The 23,781-nt window shown below is 37.9% G+C and overlaps 1 protein-coding gene across 3 annotated transcripts in view; it reads right to left on the reverse strand.

The window, feature by feature from the left end:
• FAM172A (family with sequence similarity 172, member A) overlaps positions 1-23,781 on the reverse strand; it is a 499,710-nt gene that overhangs the window by 431,171 nt on the left and 44,758 nt on the right. For all 3 annotated transcript variants that reach the window (XM_011944264.1, XM_011944266.1, XM_011944267.1), the window contains 2 exons: positions 7,343-7,444; positions 4,968-5,068 (listed from right to left, as the gene is read on the reverse strand). In XM_011944264.1, the coding sequence (XP_011799654.1) occupies positions 4,968-5,068; positions 7,343-7,444 (203 nt within the window). The remainder of the gene's footprint in view (positions 1-4,967; positions 5,069-7,342; positions 7,445-23,781) is intronic.

Consider the following 23,781-nt stretch of genomic DNA (forward strand, 5'->3'; position numbering starts at 1 on the left):
ATTAAAAAATCTCTAAAATGCACAGGTCCAGAATTTATACTAAACAGTTTATCTATTTGTATCACACTATTTACTATTCAACAAATATTGTGAGGACACGGAAAGTTTCCCCCAAATTGCTTAAAAACATACATTTTTTAAAAATGCAATGCAGAGTGATAAGTAGTATAAGATATATACAGTAAACTCATCCATTTATTAACATTGCTTCCGTTTTTAAACTCTACTTATTTGAGTCTTCCTAAATGGCATTCATCTTTAATATCATCTTAAATCATTTTTCATATAAGATAAAATAGGTAGAAAAACAAAATGGGAAGAAAAGAAATCAGGAGAGATTATAACAGAAGAGATGAGGGAAGGCTTCCTAAAGGAGGAGACATCTGAGCCAAAACAGGAAGACAGATGGAGGTGGCATACAGTGACAAGGGGAGAAGGGCATTTCAAAGGGAGAAAACAGTGTAAGATAAAAGTATAAACTGTGAATGAAGAATAGAATAGTAGTTGGTTAAATTTCACTTGAAGGCATGGCTCAGAAATGGAAATTATGAAATATTGTAGCAAAGAATCACCATTTTTCTGAGAGTTTAATTTTTTTTAATTATTTTCTCTTATTTTCTCCTTTTCCCCTGTTCCTCAGCTTCCTATTTAGTCCTTTAGAAATGCAAATATAACCTTTTACCTCCCCCTCACCAGACATTCCCTACAGGGTAATTTCATCTAACTGTGCTCCAAGAGGAGTCTCTCCTCAAGAGTTGACAGTAGATTTGCAGACCAAAGTATGCCCCATGGAACTCTCACTCTAGCACAGGGAGGAGGGGGAAGAGGGGGGTGGGGGGATAACCCTGGAACTCATACCCACCAGGAGGGCATGTGGAAAGCATGCCCACTTGGCCACTTTTACAACTTACTTCTACCCAGGAAGGCACCAACTTAACTGCCCAGTAGATAAGGAACCAGCTAGCAAGGGGATTCCCTGCCCTTGCTTGTTCCCTCCTCTATCTTATAAAAGTGCCCACTTTCTGCTCCAAGAGTAAAGTAGTACATTTAAAGGTAGAATATTTGTGCCTCTTTCCTCAAGCTAGTTTCAGGATAAATTCACTTTTTTTTTGTACCAGACCTCACTCCTGCTCATTGGATTCTGCATACAGCAAGCAACTAACCTGCTTTTTGGTTACAAAATGAATGAAAAGACAGGCCACCGATGCATTAAGTCCTGCTATCATGAATTCCAAACAACTGATTAACTATAGTGAAAACTGTGTCATTATTGGTATATACCCAGAACTCATACAACTAACTCTACGATGTAGGAAATAAAATTCAATTAATAATTAACTTTCAACAGTGAAATTATGAATCAAAACAAGTATTCCAAACATGACATGAGAAGCAAGATGGTATGGTACAAATACTGTAATAACCAGACCTTCACTCTCCAATTCCTAGGTCTTTTTGTTGTACTGAGTTTTGCGTTAGGAAAGTATGTTTACTTTTGATCAATACATTCAGAAGAAAAAAGGTTGGTACTTAAAGCTGAGGAGTCCACTGATCTAAACAGAAACACTGCATTAAAAGTTAAATGCTATGGCCAGGCACAGTGGCTCATGCAGGTAATCCCAGCTCTTTGGGAGGCCAGGGTGGGCAGATCACCTGAGGTCAGGAGTTTGAGACCAGTCTGGCTAACATGGTGAAACCCCGTCTCTATTAAAAATAAAGAAATTAGCCAGGCATGGTGGTGCGCACCTGTAATCCCAGCTACTCAGAAGGCTGAGGCAGGAGAATCACTTGAATCCGGGAAGTGGAGGTTGTGGGGAGCCGAGAGTAAGCTCAGGCACCTGGCGCCTGGGTGACAGAGTGAGACTCCATCTCAAAAAAAAAAAGTTAAATGTCATAATTTTGGGTAATCACTTGGGTCCAAATTGATTGTGAACACAAATGTGATAGCAGGCACAGGAGGCAGTAATGTAGATAATACAGAATATGCTCTCTTTCTATAAATAACCATCAAAGTAAAAACTCAAGTATTTTGATTTCTTCTCAACTAAAGTTCACCAAAAATAAATCTGTGACCCTCCATATAGCCAAAGAATTAGGTATAAGATCCTAGGAGAAAGGAATCATTTACACATGGAATGACCTAATAAGACACATAGCTGGAGTTTGATATAGATGATGTTGGAGGATACAAGTTGATGACATAAATGATGCAGATGCCAAAAAGGACAAGGTATATTTGGAGACTAGCCACCTGTCCAAGTGAGCTGGTGGTGTACACGGCTTATGGAAAATAGTAAATAAATAGTCCCATTTAAAAACAAACACAAAAATCACAAGCTCATTTCTAAGGCCATTATAGTAGGGTTATTCTATAATCAAAATACAACCAGTTTGCAACATATAATTCAAGTGGAAATCAGTAAGCTTTATTTATTTATTTTTTTTTTTTTGAGACAAAGTCTCACTCTGTCACCGAGGTTGGAGTGCAGTGGCGTGATCTCGGCTCACTGCAACCTCTGCCTCCTGTGTTCAAGTGATTCTCATGCCTCAGCCCCCTGAGGAGCTGGGATTACAGGGGCACACCACCATGCCCGGCTAATTTTTGTAATTTTATAAGAGATGGGGCTTCACCATGTTGGTCAGGCTGGTCTTGAACTCCTGACCTCGTGATACGCCCTCCTCGGCTTCCCAAAGTGCTGGGATTATAGGTGTGAGCCACCATCCCTGGCTGGGTAAGCTTTTTTAAAAGTACAGCAGAAATTATTCAGGGCACTGAATATATTTAGATTATAAATGCCGTAGAACACTAACAAGAACTGTGAAGATTCTTTAACTGTCAGATTTTACACTCCATAAAAGCTAGCAAGTTAGCCTGCACAGTCATGGATGCTGTCAAATGATATCAGTCTTTTGGATCAGAAACAAAAATTAATCGGGGTACAGCAGGCAGCATGAGCTTCATGTTCTCATGAAGTCCAATCTCTTGCTCCTCAAATCCCAAAGAGGCAGTGTCAACAGGCCCAGGTGGATGCTGAGCATGCAATAGGATTGTACCACAGCTGAGGAACCTCAAACTTAGGAAACCCAATCTTCTAAAGGGGCTCCTAGCAATCCTTTGCCATCAGTGAGGGAGGGAGGAGCATTACCTTTTGATCCTGGACGGCAAACTAATCTGCCTACTGCCTTGGAGGGAGACACAACCTCTGTCTTTGAAGCCTGTTTCCTATACAGTTGTCCTTGAAAAGATGATCCAGAGCAAAAGCTGTCAAAGCCTTTGCTCAGAGACATACAGAAATGTAGGAGATCAAAGAATTGTCTCCCAGTAAATGATACATTCTTCATGCTATTTCACTTATGTTACCAAATATTCTTTATGTCATAATTTAACCAAGTAGCTCATTTTTACTACTCTATTTAAAAACAAAAAAGGAATATAGAAATTTCAGCTTTTCCTTAGAAAAGTAAGGTAGCTATCTAGTTATCACACTAAACGTATGTGTCCATATGAATTTTTACTAAAAATAAAGACTTAATATGACACAGAATGAGTAAAGCTTTTCACTTTACCGAACTATTCACCTAAATGGCAAATGACATTTTCAAAGGTTCCTACAAGCAGTACCATGTGAAATATCTAATGTTCACAAGGCCTACTCCTTTATCCAGTCAAAGTAGGTTAAATTCAACTTATTAGTCAAATACCAATATTCTTCACACAAATAAACACCTGAAAGAAAACTTATTCACTCTGGCATGGTAGTGGATTCAACCTCTTAAAAACATTTTTAGGCTCGGTGCAGTGGCTCACGCCTGTAATCCCAGCACTTTGGGAGGCCAAGGCAGGCGGATGACTTGAGGTCAGGAGTTCAAGACCAGCCTGGCCAACATGGTGAAACCCCATCTCTACTAAGAATACAAAAAAAAAAAAAAATTAGGTGGGCACAGTGGTGCACGCCTGTAGTCCCAGCTACTCAGAGACTGAGGCACAAGAATCGCTTGAACCTGGGAGGTGGAAGTTGCAGTGAACCAAGATCGTGCTACTGCACTCCAGCCTGTGTGACAGAGTAAGACCATGTCTCAAAAACAAAACTTAAAAAAGCAAATTAGAATTTCACATAAATGTGTTTTCTTATGTAATGACTCACTACGAAATACTATAGTCACGGGAAGAATAAGTTTGTGTAAAAATAGAAGCTTTTTCTTTTTTTTGAGATAGGGCCTAACTCTGTCAGCAAGGCTGGAGTGCAGTGATGTAATCACAGCTCCTTGCAGCCTTGACTTCCTGGGCTCAAGTGATCCTCCCACCTCAGGCTCCCAAGTAACTAGGACTATAGGTACATACCACTAATTCTGGCTAATTTTTTTATTTTTTGTAGAGACATGGTCTCACTATATTGTCCAGGCTAGTCTCAAACTCCTGGCTTTAAGTGCTTCTCCCACCTTGACATCCCAAAGCATTGGGATTGTAGGTGTGAGCCACCACAGCTCACCTAAAAACAGAAACTTTTTTTTGAGACGGAGTCTTGCTCTGTCACCCAGGCTGGAGTGCAATGGCACCATCTCAGCTCACTGCAACCTCCACTCCCGGGTTCAAGCAATTCTCCTGCCTCAGCCTCCCGAGTAACTAGGACTACAGGCACGCACAACCACGCCCAGCTAATTTTTGTATTTTTAGTGGAGATGGGGTTTCACCATGTTGGCCAGGCTGGTCTCGATCTCTTGACCTCGTGATCCACCCGCCTCAGCCTCCCAAAGTGCTGTCATTACAGGCATGAGCCACTGAACAGAAACTTTTAAACTGAGAATATGCTTCTAACATAACCACTAAAAATAAACCAAAAAAAACCGAAAACCTTTTTTGAATCACATTTTGTAAAAAGAGTACATAAACTGCTGCATCTTTAAAACTTTTATTCTGAATATTTAAAATTGGGAAAAACAAAGTTAAAGTAGTATATGTGACATACCTCTCCTAGAGCCTCGTATCTTTTCTGGTTCCATCTGTGCAAATCTTCCCGGTAGTTAAAAACAAATGGTTCCCCAGTTTTTATGTGTCTTAACTGTCCCTCTAAGAAGATAAACAAACAATATTGCTATACTTCAAAGTATATTTACAATAATACAAGCAGTACAACAAAGAATGTTTGATAAAAATTTAAAAAAACTTTCTCAGAACAGTTTATCTTTTTCATTAGATTTTTTTCTTCAGATGTCAATATGACACAAACATACAGATTATATAACTAAGAATGGTCCCCAAGTACTCAACAGTTATTCTTCTTGACCTTCATCTCTCTAATCTAAAGCAAACTAACAATATTTTAAAGCCTAATATGTATAAAGACCTCTCTAGCTATTGCCATGAACATATGCCCAGTCCTCAAGAAGCTTAGAAGTTACCTGAGAAGTAAAATCACAAATACTAAGAAGTTAAGCAACTTTTCAGGAAGCTAAACAAACTGGATTGGAATACGTCAACAGTCTAAAAATCTGCCACTGGGGATTCATGTAGACAATAAAGTCTAGAATGATTTTGGAAAAATGAAAATTATCTGTCGGCTAGAAGAGATTCAGAAGGTTTCAGTGAGATTTCTCAACTAGGTCTTCAAATATGGGTAGGATGTCAAATGAAAACCGGAGAGAAGCAGTGAGCTAACACAGCCTCAGGCTATCAAATCACACACCACAAAGCAAAGATCTTTACCGATAATGACGCAGCTTTACTAATAATTTCAAGGGTACAAGGAATCAAGAAGCACAGGCAAGGCAGGGAGAGGTCTGCAGCATCTGGTCATTTACCCCAGGTCCTTTCCTCTCATTGGATAGCACTCTCGGGCCCAAAGTAGATGAAGACTCTACGTGTGCATACAGGTAATCTCACCCGCTGGTGAGCATTTGGGTTATAAAATATTTCCATTTTATGTGCCAAAGAGTTGTCCTGCTTAAGTGATATTCTTCAGAGAAACATTCCTCATATCTAAACCAGTCATCCTGCTCAAAGTATTCTATAGAAAAGGACTCTCCTCAGAGCAAATATTAGTCTACGCTTATTTTTATTTATTTATTTATTTATTTATTTTTAGATGGAGTCTGGCTCTGTCACCCAGGCTGGAGTGCAGTGGCCCAATCTCAGCTCACTGCAGCCTCCGCCTCCCAGGTTCAAGTCATTCTCATGCCTCAGCCAGCAGTAGCTGGGACCACAGGCACATGCCACCACACCTGGCTAATTTTTGTATGTTTTAGTAGAGATGAGGTTTCACTATGTTGTCCAGGCTGGTCTTGAACTCCTGACCGCAAGTGATCCACCCGCCTCTGCCTCCCAAAGTGATGGGATTGCAGACATAAGCCACCGTACCCGGCCAGTCTAATTTATTAAATGAGTTAATTATCAGCATGTTTATAAGGAGAAAAGATGAAGCCACTTGTCTCCTGGATAGGACTTTTTCCCCAGGGGTATTCCCGGGGTAATCAGGAGAGAAATACACTACAGGCCAATTGCTTAAACTCATCTTCCCCTCCACGCAACAAATATTACTATTTCTACTGGCATAAAATAACTTTTATTAAAAAGCATAAAAATTAATATCAGAGAAAAGATCGAAGTTTCTAGTCTCTTATTTTAAACTCAACATCTTAGTACACAATGACTGTCACCATAACTCTTTAATATCTATAACTGATCTTAGAAAGGAATATCCAATAATACAGTGATGACAAAGCACCAATTCAGTTAATGCAGAACAACCAATAGAAAACTACAACTCAAATGTACCCACCCTGTAATAACACTACCCTTCAAGTGTAAGGGTGTATTATTAATCCAATGAATCATGATTCTCTGTTTCAGAAACATCTTTGCAATCTATAGTTTGTTCCTCCACATCCCAAGTGTAAAGGTTATTTTATTCAGAACTGAATTAATAAATTTTAAAACAAGAATGTTGCCTGAAAAATCACGGAAAACTACTTTAAAATATTGTCACAAATAATTACTGCCAGACACTTTATTCTAAATAACATGTGAAGTAGTAGCATCTTTCTCTATAATTTAATTAGGAGTTCAAATTGGATACCAGGGAGTTGAAAGCTCAAGGTTGAAATGCATAAGCTGAATCAAATTCATGACCATTAGTTTACGTAACTTGACAACTACAGAAAATTGTTACTTGGTTCTTTCACTTGAATGAAGAATTTCACCATGAAAGGATGTCATTATTTCTCAAAAGAATACAGAAAACATTCTACTTGGCCTTTAAAAGTAGCAAATAATATCTGTCTTATTATTCTATGAGCACTGCCAAATAAATTTTGCATATACTATATATATACACACACCACTTACTTTCATTAAAAGCATATTCAAATCCTTCCAGGGTATCAGGAAAATCAAGAGGTGGTTCATCTTTTTTCATTAGTTCATCCAAATCTATCCTAGATAATAAATCTAGAAAAGAAATGATATGAAATTTACTTATATATTTTCATAGTTTGTAACAAAGATATTTTAATTTAATTTAAAGTATTCTTTGTTCTATTAATTTTTATGTGTTGCTTTAACTGATAATGCTACTAAATTGAATTCCCAAAATACTATATTATGATCAAGCACAGTATTAACATAAGCACTTTCAAAATCATAATTCTAAAAACAACTATAACTCAAGATTCTATATACCATTATATCAAACTTTAACTTCTTCCCTTCAAAATAGACAGCTATTAATTTGTACCTCATTCACCTCATTTAAAAGTTTCAGACATTAACGTGACTTTTAAAATGTCATCAAATCTTATATATAACGGAAACATTTATGAAGAAACATGAATGTAAATGGTATTAATATAGCATATTAATCCATTTTTAGGGGGAAAACTGTTAAAATAAAACATGCTAATTAGCAAAAATTATTTCACATAGTTTCTATTCTTCACATCATTTGATTCCATGCAACCAAGAAAACTTTGTCAAGGAGTTTTTCTTTTTTCTTTTTGAGATGAGGTCCCACTCTGTCACCTAGGTTGGAGTGCAGTGGCACAATCTTGGCTCACTCTGCAATCTCTGCCTTCCAGGCTCAAGTGATCCTCCCACCTCAGCCTTCCGAGTAGCTGGGACTACAGGCGGGTGCCCCCGTGTCGGGTTATACTTTGTATTTTTCACAGAGATGGGGTTTCACCATGTTGCCCAGGCTGGTCTCAAACTCCCGGACTCAAGTGATCTGCCCACCTCAGCCTCCCAAAGTGCTGGGATTACAGGCTTAGCCACCATGTGTGGCCGCTTTAGAGTAATTTTAGATTGACAGAAAAGTTAAAAGACAGTATGAAGAGTGTACTATACCCTTTACTCACTTTCCCCTATTAGTAACATTTTATAACATCATGGCACATTTGTCAAAATGAAGAAACCAATATTGGTACATTACTGCAAACTAAAGCCCAAGCATTATTCACATTTCACAAGTTGTTCCATTAATGTTCATTTTCTTTTCCAGGATTCCATTCAGGACACCACATTACATGTAATTATTATCTCTCCCCAGTCTCTGTGGTCTGTGACAATTCTCAATCTTCCCTTCTTTTCCATGATCTTGACAGTTTTGAGGACTATGTGTCAGGTATTTTATAGAATGACCCTCAATTTGGGTTTGTCTAATGTTTCTGCTTATGATTAGACTAGGGTTATGATTTCTGGAAAGAATATCACTGAGGTCAACTGCCATTCTCAATAGATCATGGTAAGGGGAACATGATATCAACAGGACATCACCAACGATGTTAACCTTCATTACTTGGTTAAGGTACTATATATGCCAGGCCTCTCCACTATAACATTACTGTTTTTCCCTCTTCATAACGTATTCTTTCAAGGTGACTATGTCTGGCCCACCCTCAGGGAAAAAGAGGAGGAATTATTCTCTACCTCCCACAGCAAAGAACATCTAAACATATTATTGGAATTATTCTGTATGGAAGATTCATCTCTCTTCATCCATTTACACATTTATTCAATCACTTATTTATATCAGTATGGACTTGTGGACACTTATTGTATACTTTAGGTTATAATCCAATACTACGTCATTCATTTTGCTCCACAAATTGTTCCAGCCATGACTATTGTAAGCTCTTTCAGATGTCTCCTGTGTCCCTTTGACATACTCTTGCCATTTTGCTTTTCATGCACTTCCTTACTTTCTACTACTAAGAGATGCTCCAGCCTCATTTTGTATCTTTCCTGCACCAGTCCTAGAATCAGTCTGTCAACAAGTATTTAATATCTTTTAGGCTCATATTGTAGGATGAGGCAAAAGTTCTCACTATCTGTCATCAAAGAGTCATTTATAAAATCACACAAAAAAATTTAAAACTTCAAATGTACTCATTTCCAAACAGATGTGGAATTATTTTTGTCTAATCAATAAATAAAGGTTAGGTTTTCAGCCTCTTCATTCTAACTCAAGTTCCTGAAGACAAATGATCTTAGAATATGTTGTGAGGCAAACCAGTCCTTTTCCTACAAAAGAAGTATCTCAGAAATAACACTTTATTTCTGTCTCTCACAGAAATATAACAAATCCTTCTGTATAGAACATCATCAAAATACTCTAGAGAAAACAGTATTTTGTCTACCTCCAGTCACTAGCCTCTCTCTGTAGAACACAGAAACAAGCAATCAAATCCTTCATTAAAAGAATCAGTGTTTAACACTCTTCAAACTCATCAAATTCAACTCACATAAAAATACACTATCCTCAATATAAAAAAAAAGTTTGTAAACTCTAGTAAGACAAAAATGTTGCATATACTGGGCTTAAAAAGGGACATATGCTGACAATTCTTCATTCACTAGTAAAGTTCTTACCACCTTGTAAATCTTTTCAAAATAAAGACAGAAGGGTTTTAATATCAAAAATTGACTTGCAGTGACTAGAACGTTCTCACTTTTCTTCTTCCAGTGAATTGAGGCTCTGGGGCAAAATCAGATTCCTTGACTTTGCAGTCATCTACAATTCAAAACTTACAAACCTTTTAATCAGACATAGAAACTGTTCATACATAAGCAGATTGTGCTTCTAATAGCTCTTTTCTGTATCTATTAGCTTAGATCATAAATGCAGCCTTACATCTATATATCAATTTAGATTTCAAAGCACTTTCATATACATTACTTCATTTGATCATCACAATCCTATGAAATAGTAACAAGTATTATCATCTTCACTGTCTTTCAGACAAGAAAATGAACTCAGGTAAAATGGCTTGTCCAAAATCACAGCTTAGTAGTAGAAGGGATTAATAAAATAAACATATCTCTCAAAGCCAAACTCAGCACCTTTCAAAATCACCACACTGATTCTATATGCTATATCAACCTTATAATATTCTAGCCCCCCTTTTCTCTGATTATATAAACAGTTATGAATATAAAAATGTGCTTTGGCTTTGCCCAAAATATTCCTTTGAACGATAAAATGAACAACTAAATAAAAAGATGTTCCTCAAATTTTTCCTGTCAACTAGAGAACCAGATACAGATTTTTTTATTTCATTAGCATTGAGAAGACATATAGAAAGGAAGTGTCAGAAATTATTTTTCTGCTTTGTAAAAGAAAAGCAATACTGTAAAGCTGCATTTTACCCTGAGACTGGGTGTCAAAGGCAGATTATGCAAAAATCAAGTATAATGAAAGATTTCCATTGAAAATCCCTTCAATAACCTATAAAATACAATCGATTTGAATCCATATAACCTAAGTATGCATCAGATATGACACGATTGTTTTTAAAGCATGGCTCTAGTGGTTAAAGTGATCCAGCAACTAGAATTCTAAACCTCAACTAAGCATATAAAACAACTGTATAAAAATACCATTTCATACCCAAAAGGAAGCAGGAACTCAAACAGATATACTTGTACGTTAATGTTCATAGGAGCATTATTCACAATAGTCAAAAGGTAGAAGCACTCCAAGTGTACATAGACGGGTGAATAGTTTGATGGCTACTTTTATGTGAGACTGGGAAATAAGATAACCAGATATTTGATTAAATATTATTCTGGGTGTGACTGTGAGGATGTTTTTGGATAGGATTAACATTTGAATGGGTAGACTTAGTAAAGCAGATTCCCTCCCCAACTTGAATGGGCCTCATCCAACCAGATAAAAGTGTCTATAGAGCAACAACGCTGAGTAAAGGAGAATTCACTCTCTCTGCCTATCTTCAAGCTGGGAAATCAGTCTTCTGCCTTCAGATTTAGACTGGAACTCACACCATCAGCTCTCCTGACTTGAACTTTACTGTCAGCTCTCCTGGGTCTCCAGCTTGCTGATTACAGAACTTGGGTCTTCTCAGCCTCTATAATTGTGTGAGTCAATTCTTTGTAGTAAATATTTCCTTAATAAAGAAAGACATTCTTACCCAAAACTGATGTACCTTGAAGATATTATGCAAAGTGAAATAAGCTGACAGAGAAGGACAAATATTATATGATTGTACATTTCTGAGATTCCTAGAGTCATCAAACTTATAGAGACAGAAAGTAGAATGGTGGTTGCTAAGGGCTGGGCAGAGAGGGGAATAGGGAGTTATTGTTTAATGGGTATAGCGCTTCAGTTTTGCAAGGTGCAGAGTTCAGGAGATGGACGGTGGTGATGACTGCACAACAATGTAAATGTACTTTATGCTACCGAACCACATATTTAACAACAGTTAAAATGGTAAGTTTTATATTATGTCTATTTCACCACAATAAAGAAAGTACTATTTGGCATCTTTATTTTTAAAAACTGTATTAAATAAAGGAGTATTTAAAACACTATTGGAATTCTACTTCTGGCCAAAATAGAATTAACAGGAACAGAATTATTTTCACTTTCCTTAAACAACTGGAAAGCAAGAAGACACATGTAAAAGAACAGTTGGACAACAGGCAGCCAGAACTGAGAGAAAAAGAAACAAATGACATAAACCCCTTGATGCCCTAGCTTACTGTGTGGAGACAGTTTAAGGCACAGCAGGAAGGAAGAACCCAAACAAAGAATGAAGACCCTGCTGAGCTGATGAGACATAGATCAGAATTTGAATAATCCAAGGTGGCTGGATTTGGGAGCAGAGAAGGAGGGCAATGGAAACTGTTTAGAGAGACTGCTGGGCCGAATTTCAGAGGGATTCACTCATGTCTTTGACTACTTATCCATACACACGGGATAAAAAAAAAAATTACCCAAGGACAGGGAAAGCAGCAGGATGAACAATTCCTGAAGTACACACAGAGCTGCAAATAGGTATGCCTATCAGCCCTAGAGAAAGGAGACTCTAAAACTGTCATACCAAAGATTAAAAAAAGCCTCCAAGAAAAAAAAAAGATACAAATAATATAAATACCTGTCAGAACAAAGCCCAAAGTTCTTTAAAAGAATACCAAAAAACAAAGTAAAACAAAATTTAAGCAACAACTTATTCTTTAAAGGAACAGAACAAAATCCAGCACCCAATAATGTATAATTTACAATGTCTGGCATCTATGAAAAATGATGATAAGGCATGTAAAAAGGTAAAAATTATGATCTATAAACATAAAGAAAATCAATCAATAAACCAAGAAATGATAAAGACAAAGGAATTAGCAAGAAAAAAATCTATTTCAATGTGATCTGTATGTTCGAAAAAAAAATTTAATCATTAATATACCAAACTGAGAACTGGAAGAACTTTAAGCTTCTATATATAAAAAAATTCTATCTAAAATTAAAAATAGACTGTTAAAAAGTCACAGCAGATACAATTGCAGGAGATGAGATCAATGAACTTTGAGACCTAACAGCAGAATTATCTAAAATGAAGCAGAGAAAAATAATAGTTTAAAAATGAAGAAAGTATCATTGACCAGTGTGACAATGTCAAGTTGTCTAATATATTTTAAGTGTGTTCCAAGATGAAATCAATGCTGGGAAGTGACATAGTTTAGATGTTTGTCCCCTCCAAATCTCATGTTGAAATGTGACCTCCAATGTTGGGGGTGGCCCTAGAGGGAGGTGTTTGGGTCATGGGGGCAGATCTCATGGAAATAAGTTTTCACTCTGTGAGTTCCCTGAGATCTGGTTGCTTAAAAGAACGTGGCACCTCTTTCTCCTTTCTCTCTTGTTGCCTCCCTCTCACTATGTAACATACAGGTACCCCTTTGATCTGCCATGATTGTAAGCTTCCTCAGGCCCTCACCAGAAGGAGATGTCAGCACTATGCTTCAGGTACAGCCTGCAGAACTGTAAGTCAAATAAACCTCTTTTCTTGTAAATTACTCAGTCTCAAGCATTCCTTTATAGCAATGCAAACAGACAAACACTGAGAACTGAGGAAAAAACAAAATTTTTTTAAAGTGGATGAAATGTTTTCCAAATATGATGAAAACTTTGACCACATATCCAAGTAGAATAAACACTGAGAAAATGACACAAAGGTATATCATAATTAAATTTCTGAAAATAGGTGATAAAGATAAAATCTTAGGGCCAGGCACAGCTGCTCACACCTGTAATCCCAGCACTTTGAGAGGCCAAGGTGGGTGGGTCACTTTAGGTCAGGGGTTCGAGACCAGCCTGGCCAACATGGCAAAATCCCGTCTCTATCAAAAATACAAAAATTAGCTGGGTGTGGTGGCATGCATCTATACTCCCAGGTACTGGGAGGCTGAGGTAGGAGAATTGTTTGAACCCAGGAGGCAGAGGTTGCAGTGAGCCGGGATCGTGCCACTGCACTCCAGGCTGGGTGACAGAGTGAGACTTTGTCTCAAAAAAAAACGATAAAATCTTAGAAGCAGATAGAGAAAAAAGGAACAAAGATAATAATGACAGAAGACTTTTCAGGAGCTAGGCAAACAAGAAGACAATGGTGCAACATTTTTCCATTAAAGAAAAAAAAAGTCCATCAACCTCAAATTCTATGCCGACCAAAAGCATCTTTCCAAATAGAAGAAATAAAGATTTTTTTCGGACACAGCAAAGCTGAAATAATGTATTCCCAGCAGGCCTGCAGAAGAAAATGGTAAGAAAAGTTCTTTGGGTTGAGGCAAATGATACTAAACAGAAATATGTATCCAGATAAAGAAATAATGTGTACTTCAAAATAAAATTATATGACTAAATAAAAGCATTTGTTTCTTATTGTTAATCTCTTTAATAGGAAACAGTTAAACAGAGGGTATCACTACAGACCCTGCAGCCACTAAAAAAACAAGAAGGGCGCCAGGCACACTGGCTCACGCCTATAATCCCAGCATTCTGGAAGGCTAAGGTGGGCAGATCATGAGGTTAGGAGTTCGAGACCAGCCTGACCAACATGACCCCATCTGTATAAAAATACAAAAATTAGAAGGGTGTGGTGGTGCGTGTCTGTAATCCCAGCTACTCAGGAGGCAGAGGCAGAAGAATTGCTTGAACCTGGGAGGCAGAGGTTGCAGTGAGCCGAGATCGTGCCACTGAACTCCAGCCAGGGCCACAGAGCGAGATTTCATCTCCAAAAAAACAAAAGAACAAGAAGGGGAATATTAGTGACAACCCTATACACATAAATCATACAAATTAGATGAAATGGTCCGAGACCTCAAAAACCACAAACTAATAAAACTCACCCTATATAAAATAAACAATATGAATAGTCTTATGACTATTAAAGAAAATGAATTTGAATTAAAATCTCCCCCCCAAATTTTTCAGGTCAAGAGAGTTTCACTGGAGAAATCTTCAAAATATTTAAAAATAGGCCGGGTGCGGTGGCTCAAGCCTGTAATCCCAGCACTTTGGGAGGCTGAGACGGGCGGATCACGAGGTCAGGAGATCGAGACCATCCTGGCTAACACGGTGAAACCCCGTCTCTACTAAAAAAAACGCAAAAAAACTAGCCGGGCGAGGTGGTGGGCGCCTGTAGTCCCAGCTACTCCGGAGGCTAAGGCAGGAGAATAGCGTGAACCTGGGAGGCGGAGCTTGCAGTGAGCTGAGATCCGGCCACTGCACTCCAGCCTGGGCAACAGAGCAAGACTCCGTCTCAAAAAAAAAAAAATTAAAAAATAAATTAGTACCAATTCTACACAATATCTTCCAGTAAACAAAACAGAAGTGAATATTTCCCAAATCATGTTAGAAGATCAGTGTTACCCTGATAACAATTGTAGACAAAGACAGTACAAAAAAAGAACACCACAGTTCAATATCTCTAATGAACCTGGACACAAAAATCGTCAACAAAATATTAATTCAAAACCAACAATATATAAAAACAAATTACATCAGAACCAAATAGGGCTTATGACAGAATGGTTCACTATTCAAAAAATCAACATGTAATCCATTATTTCAACAGCCTACAGAAGAAAAAAATACATGACCCTATCAATTGATACAAAAAAATACAAGTATTTGACAAAAATTCAACATTCACTCATGATTAAAACCTCCCAGGAAGCATCTAATAAAAGGAACTTCTTCAACATGATAAACAGCGTTTACCAAAAAACTTACAACATAATGTTTAATAGTGAAAGGCAATCTTTTTCCCCGAAGGTTAAAAACAAGAAAGAATATCCATCCTCACTATTCTTGTTCAACATAGTACTGAAAGTCCTAATCAACACAGGCCACAAAGAAAAATAAAAGGCACACAGACTGGTTAGAAACATTATCCAATTTGCAAATGACATGATTGTCTATGTAGAAAATCCTGAGTAACCCACAAAAGAATCTCCTAGAACAAACAAGCAAGTTCAGGAAGATCACAGTATATAATATCAACACACAAAACTTAATTATATTTTCATAAACCATCAATAAACATGTGTAAATTGAAATTATAAACATAACACCATTTATAATCACTCCAAAAAATTAAAATACTTACATATAAAGCAAATAACAGGTATAGGATTTACAGGCTGAAAATTACAGTGTTAATGAAAGAAATCAAGGAAGATTTAAATAGACATATCAGGTGAATGGATTAGAAGACTCAATATCGTAGATATCGATTCTCCCCAAATTTACCTAAAAGTTTAAATACAATTCCTATCAAAATCGCAGTAAAGTTTTTTGCAGATATAGACAAGTATATTCTAAAATGTATATATAAAGGCAAGTGACCTAGAATAGCTAAACAAATTTCTAAAAGAATAAAGAAGGAGGAATCACTTTGTTCAGTGTTAATTTATTATACATTAGAGTGTAGTATTGGTAAACACAGAGATCCAGAAAACAAAATAAAGAACTCAAAAACAACTGCCCAAATATGCCCAATTCATGGTTGACAGGCATGAAAAAGCAATTCAAAGATGAAAAGACAGTCTTCTTCACAAATGGTGCTGGTATAAGAAGAAATCAAAAATGATAAAAATGAACCTTAACCTATATCTCACATCTTACATAAAATTTAACTCACAATGAAGGGGAGGTGCTTCAAGAAGGCTGCCTAGAGGCATTTGGTACTCACCTCATCTAAGAAGAAGAGCCAAAATGCAAGTAAATAATCACATTTCAAACAGGACATCGAAGAGAGAACACTCTAATTTAATAGAAAGATGACAAGAAACACCCAAAAAGAAAGGATAAAAAGGGAAAGGAGGCAACCTGCTTAGCTGAGATCAGCTGGGAGCCTGGAGAATCTCCCCAATGTGGGAAAAGGATAAGTGAAAGACCCCCAGCAGTTCAAATTCCCACCACAGACTCCTGCAACCCTAGTCATGCAAGAGCCCCTCAAACCCTTTGGGCCCTGAGAATAAAGTAGGAAGTTGCCTGAAGACTGTGCAATGCCATGGCTCTAGAGGAATTCATGCTGAGCCACACACAACTCCTGAGTCCCAAGCAGCTACAGTAAGGTGCCATTTTGAGAGCCCAGCCCCTATAGAGCTGCATTCTGTCCCCAGGGGCCAACAGTCCCCACATTTCCACATCACTGGACCCCCACTGACGTCACCTGCCTACAGAGACCGCTGCAGCTGGCTAATGCCACCTGGGCAAAAATGCAAGTCATTAGCAGCAACCCCATTGCCCCAAGCAGCAAAACCATGGCACATTTTCACATGTCCTGAGGATACACTCCCCTACCCATGGCAGACCCACAGCAGGCTGCTGCCACTGGGGCCAAAGCACAAGTGAAACATGCAATCCCAACCATATATCTACGGCTAGAGCCACCGAAAGCAACTTCACCCTCCCTAGTATAGAGCGGTGGTGCAGTCACTGCCGCCCCTACTTAAGCATTCCACAGAGGGGCCTAGAAATAACCCCATCCCTGCCTACCAGAGCCAAGGTCTACACGTACCACAGGTGGGGGGAAGAGGGCAGGTTCACCTGGCTTGGCACATCCCCTAGCAAGAGCTTGAGCATGCCATCCAGGGGACTGGGGATTGCCAAGCACCAGTCCACCACCACTGTCACCTAAGCACTCCTCCTAGGGACCTCAGAATGGGTTCATCCAATTGCTGCTACCAACACAGTCAAAAACCTCACCCATGCCACCTGCAGGCCTGGACACTGCCCTGTCTAGCCTGTCGTAGTTACCACCAATAAAATCGTGAACTGCTCAGAACTCAGAGGTTAGTCCTACCACTGCTACTACCATAGCCCATACCATACCCGCTGTTCAGAGACCCAAGAACCCATCCACTGGCCTGACCCACTGGTGCCACTATAAGCACACAAATAAACCACCTAGAGATCCAACAATCAACCCCAATAGACTACCCAACACCAGTGCCAGCATATGCCTCCCTGGAACCCAAGGATAGGCAGGCTGTGGCTGCGCTGCCAACACTAGAGCCCAAGGAATAGCATACCTGGTATCCTTGTCCCCAGCAAACCTCACCACAGCCTCCACTAACAACTGCACTCTGAGCCACTGACACCAGTAATGTGGTTTACAGCTGAAGAAATCATACAGAAATTACATGATTGCACACACACAGAATCAAAGTCAAAGTACCCTACTCAACCAACACCATAGATACATTTTAAGAAAAAAAATCCATTACGATAGCAAATTCAAAAAATTGGAAGAATTGATTGTCACACCAGATACCCAGATGTTAATGTAAATATATAAGATACCAATGTAAATATATTGTGCTTCAAAAGGAGCACAATAACTCTCCAGCAACAGATTCCAATCAAAGAGAAATTTATGAAATCCCAGAAAAAGAATTTAAAGTATTTATTTTAAAGAAGCTCAGATACAAGGGAATACAAAAAAGCAATAAAAAGAAATCAGAGAAACAACTCAGGATATGAATGAGAAGATAGATATAAAAAAAAGAACCAACCAGAAATCCTGGAACTGAAGATTTCACTGAATGAAAGACTAAACACATTGAAAAGCTTCAATAACAGGCCAGATCAAGCAGAACAATGCATTTTAGAACACAGAGACGGGTCTTCTGAAATAGCTCAATCAGACAAAAAATAAAGAAAAAATTATGAGCAAGGGCTATGTGACATATGGAATACCATAAAGCTATAAAATACTTGAATTTGTGGTGTCCCAGAAGGCAAAGAGAAAACAAAAGTATTAGAAACCCTACTTAATAAATAGCTAAAAAACTTTCAACGTCTAAAAAGAGATTTAGGTATCCAGATACAAGAAGCACATAAATCCCCAATCAAATACAATGTAAAAAGATCTTCTCCATCACATATTATAGTCAAACTGTCAGAAGTCAAAGAAAGAATTCTAAAAACAGCACAAGGACAGTAGCTAGTCACTTAAAAGGGAAATTCTATCAGACTAATAGCACATTGCTCAACAGAACCTTACAGGCCAAGACAAATGGGATAATATATTCAATGCCTAAAGAGAGAAAACTGCCAGCCAAGGACGCTATGTCCAGAAAAGTTTTCCTTCGTAAGTGAAGAAGAAATGAAGTCTTTCCCAAACAAGCAAAAACAGAGAATTCATCACCACTAGACCAGATCTAGGAGAACTGCTTAAGGGAATCTTAAACCTGGATGTGAAGGGAAGATATCCAGCATCATGTAAAGGCACAAAAGCATAAAACCCACTGTTAGAGGAAGCACACAAATTCGGAAGGGAAAGAACTCAAATGTTACCACTACAGAAAACAACCAAACCACAATGATAAACAATAAGAGAAAAACAAAAAAACAAAGGATATTAATGCAATAAGAATCAATAAATAAAATGCTAAAAATAAGCCCTCGCATATCAATAACCTTTAATATAAATGAATTAAACTTTCAATAAAAGACATAGACTTGCTGAATGGATTTTAAAACATGGCCCAACTATATGCTGACTACAAAACACTCATCTTACCTGTGAAGACACACAGACTGAAAGTAAAGGAATAGAGAAAGACATTCTGGCTGGGTGCAGTGGCTCACACCTGTAATCTCAGCACTTTGGGGGGCTGAGGCAGGCAGATCACTTGAGCTCAGGAGTTTGTGAACAGCCTGGCCCACATGGTGAAACCCTGTATCCACAAAAAACATACAAATTAGTCAGGTATGGTAGCACATGCCTGCAGTCCAAGCTACTCAAGGGGCTGAGGTGGGAGGATCACTTGAGCCCAGGAGGAGGATGTTGCAGTGAGCTGTGATCATGCCACTGCACTCCAGCCTGGGTGACACAGTGAGACCCTATCTCCAAAAAAAGAAAAAAAGAAAGACATTCCATGCAAACGAAAACCAAAAGTGAGCAGGAGTAGCTATACTTATATTAGATAAAGCAGAATTTAAGTCAAAAGCAGTAAAAAGAGACAAGATCATTATATAAAGATAAAGGAATCAATTCAGTGAGAGAATATGAGAATTCTAAACATATATGCACTCAACACTGCAGCATCCAGACATATAAAGCAAATATTATTAGATCTAAAAGGAAAGATTTCAATAAAATAATAGTTGGGGACTTTAATTCTCCACACTCAGCATTAGACAAATCATTTAGGCAGAATACTAACAAAGAAACAGATTTAAACTACACATTAGATCAAATGGACCAAACAGACATTTATAGAACATGTCATCCAAGAGCTGCAGAATACACATTTTCTTCATATCAACACATGGAACATTCTCCAGGATAGACCATGTTAGGCCACAAAACAAGACTCAACAAATTTTACCAAAAACATCACATCATGTATGAAATCGGTAAAAAGAAGAACTTGAGAAAATGTACAAATACATGGAAACTAAACTTGCTTCTGAATGAGCACTGAGTCAAGGAAGAAATTATGAAAAAATAAAGAACTACCTCGAAGCAAATGAAAAACAAACACAATATACCAAAACCTATGCAAAACAGAAAAAGCACGACTAAAAGGAAATGATACAGCAATAAATGACTACATCAAAAAAGTAGAAAGATTTCAAATAGTCTAAGGATGTACCTCAATGAAGAGAAGAAAAAAACAAACCCAAAATTAGAAAGGATCAAATAATAAAGAGCAGAATTATACGAAATACAGATTAAACAATCAACAAAATAAAAGATAACTTTTTTGAAAAGATAAACAAATTTCTAAACAGCTTGCCAGACTAAGCACAAACACACACACACACACACACACACACACACACACACAAAAACCCAGGAGACCCAGATAAAATCAGTAATGATAAAGGAATCATTACAACTACCACAGTAATAGAAAAGGTCATAACAGACTATTATGAACAACTGTACAAGCTGGAAAACCTAGAGGAAGTGAATAAATTCTTGGACAAATAAAATCTACCAAGATTGAATCAGGAAGAAATAGAAAACCTCAACAGACCAGTTTTGAGTAATGAGATCAAATAGTAATAAAAAGTCTCCCAACAAAGAAAAGTTCAAGACCATGTGGCTTTACTACTGAATTCTACCAAACATCTAAAGAAAAATGAACACAATTTCTCCTCAAACTATTCCAAAAAAATGAAGAGGAGGGAAATCTCCCTGTCTCATTTTATAAGGCTAGAATTACCTTGATATCAAAACCAGACAAGATTGCAACAAAAAAAGAAAACTTCGGGCCAATATTCCTGACAAACATAGGTGCAAAATTACTCAACAAAATAACAATAAACCAGATTCACCAGCACATCAAAAAGATAGCACATCAAAAAGATAACACATCATCATCAAGTAAGATTTACCTAGAAATGCAAAGATGGTTCAACATATTCAAATCAATTAGTGTGACACAGCACATCAACAGAATGAAGAACAAAAACCATATGATCTTTTACTCAATAGATGCAGCAAAAGCATTTGATAAAATTCAACAACCCTCCCTGATAAAAACACTCTCAACAAATGAGGCACTGAAAAAATATATCTCAACATACTAAAGGTCATATGTGACAAACTTACAACAAACATCATAGTGAATGGAGAAAAGTTGAAAGCTTTTCCTCTAAAAACTGGAACAAAACAAGGATGCCCACTTTCACTACTCCTATTCAGCATAGTATAGAATGTCCTTTTCAGAAAAATCAGGCAAGAGAGCAAAATAAAAAGCATCCAAATTGGAAAATAAGTCAAATTGTCCTTTTGCATATGATATAATCTTATATACAGAAAAACCTAAAGACTCCACCAATAAACTTGTAGCTCTTATAAATTCAATAAAGTAACAGTATATAATATCGACAGAAAAATCAGTAGTGTCCATAACAAATGAGATGAGAAAGTAATCAAAAAGGCAAACTCATTTACAACAGCTATAAGAAATATACCTTGTCATAAATTTAACCAAAGAGATGAAAGACCTCTACAAGGAAAACTATAAAACATTAATGAAAGAAATTGAAGGGGACACAGACAAATGGAAAGACATTCCATGATCATAGACTGGAATAATTCAATGACCATACTGCTCAAAGCAATCTACAGATTCAACACAATCCCTATTAAAATACCAATGACATTCCTCGCAGAAATAGAGAAAAACAAAAACACTAAAGTCAAATGGAAACAAAAAAGAACCCAAATAGCCAAAGCAATGTGAGCGAAAGGAACCAAGCTGGAGACATCATGCTAACCTGACTTCAAAATATATTACAAGGTTACAGTAACCAAAACAGCATAATGTTATTATTTTAAAAATAAAGGACATGTAAGGCCAGGTGCAGTGGCTCATGCCATCCCAGCACTTTGGGAGGCCGAGGTGGGTGGATCACTTTGTTACAGGTAGATCTTTCTTCCTAGAGCTCCCAAGATGGCAGCAAGTCTTTTGTTCTCTGACCTGGGGTTCTTGGCCTCACAGATTCCAAGGAACGGAACCTTGGGCCATGCGGTGAGTACTACAGCTCTATTAGAAGTCGTGGGTCACAGAGAGAACCATGGAACCCAGCAACTAGTGTTCAGCTCAATTAGGACAAACCAGGGCACTTAGCCATGCAGGAATAATGGCGAGTCTGTAGCCCAATTGGGAGCGGCAATGGGTGCCTCACTGGATCAGGAGCACAGCGGATACCCTGCCAGATCTGGAGGGGTGGAAGTCAGCGGCAGGTCTGCGATGGTGGCAAACGGCAGTGGTGGACAGGGAGCGAAAGCTCAGCTCGAGCCATAACAAACACAGACCAGAAGAGTATGCAGTTGCAAGATTTAATAGAGTGAAAACAGAGCTCCCATAAAACGGGAGGGGACCCAAAGGGGGTTGCCACTGCCAGTTCAAATGCCTAGGTTTCTATCCAGATCATTGTCCCTACCCCTGTGCTCTCAGATGATATATGATTTGACTATTTCTTTACCTCCTGCTTTTAGCCTAATTTGTATTTTAGTGAGCCCTCTTTACTACCTGATTGTTCGAGTATGAGCTGAGTTACAAGCCCCGTGTTTAAAAGTGGGTGCAGTCACCTTCCCCAGCTAGGCTTAGGAATTCTTAGTCAGCCTAGGAAATCCAGCTAGTCCTGTCTCTCAACTTGATGTCAGGAGTTCAAGACCAACCAGCCTGGCACACATGGCAAAACCCTGTCTCTACTAAAAACAAAAAAGGAAAAAAAAAATTAGCCAGGTGTGGTGGTGGGCACCTGTAATCCCAGCTACTCAGGAGGCTGAGACTAGAGAATCGCTTGAACCCAGGAAGCAGAGGTTGCAGTGAGCCAAGATTGCACCACTGCACTCCAGCCTGGGCAACAATAGTGAAACTCCATCTTAAAAGACAGATAGATAGATAGAGAGATAGATAGATAGATAGATAGATAGAAGATAGGTGGATGGATAGATGGATGGATAGAGAGAGAGAGAGAACATGTAGACTAATGGAACAGAATAGCAGAATAGAGAACCCAGAAATAAATCCACATATTTACAGTCAAGTGATTTTCAACAAAGGCACCAAGACTATATATTGGGAAAAGAACAGCCTCTTCAGTAAATGATTCTGTAAAAACTAAATATCTATACATAGAAGAATGAAACTGGAGCCCCATCACTCATCTATAAAAATCAACTCAAGATGGATTAAAGACTTAAAATGTAAGACCTGAAATTATGAAGCTACTAGAAAGAAACACAGGGGAAACACTTCAGCACACTGGTCTAGGCAAAGATTTTTATGGCTAAAGCCTTTTGAGAAAACAGAAACAAAAAACAGACAAATGGGACTACATTAAACTAAACAGCTCCTGCACAGCAAAGAAAACAATTAACAGAATGAAGAGACAAACTACTGAATGGGAGAAAATATTTACAAACTGTTCATCCAATAAAGTATTAATAATCCAGAATACACAAGGAAATCAAACAATTCAACAGTAAAAAACAAAAAATAATCCCATTAAAAAGTGGGCAAAG

The sequence above is a fragment of the Colobus angolensis genome, unplaced genomic scaffold (assembly GCF_000951035.1).
Source record: "Colobus angolensis palliatus isolate OR3802 unplaced genomic scaffold, Cang.pa_1.0 Scaffold23, whole genome shotgun sequence".
Lineage (NCBI taxonomy): Eukaryota > Metazoa > Chordata > Mammalia > Primates > Cercopithecidae > Colobus > Colobus angolensis.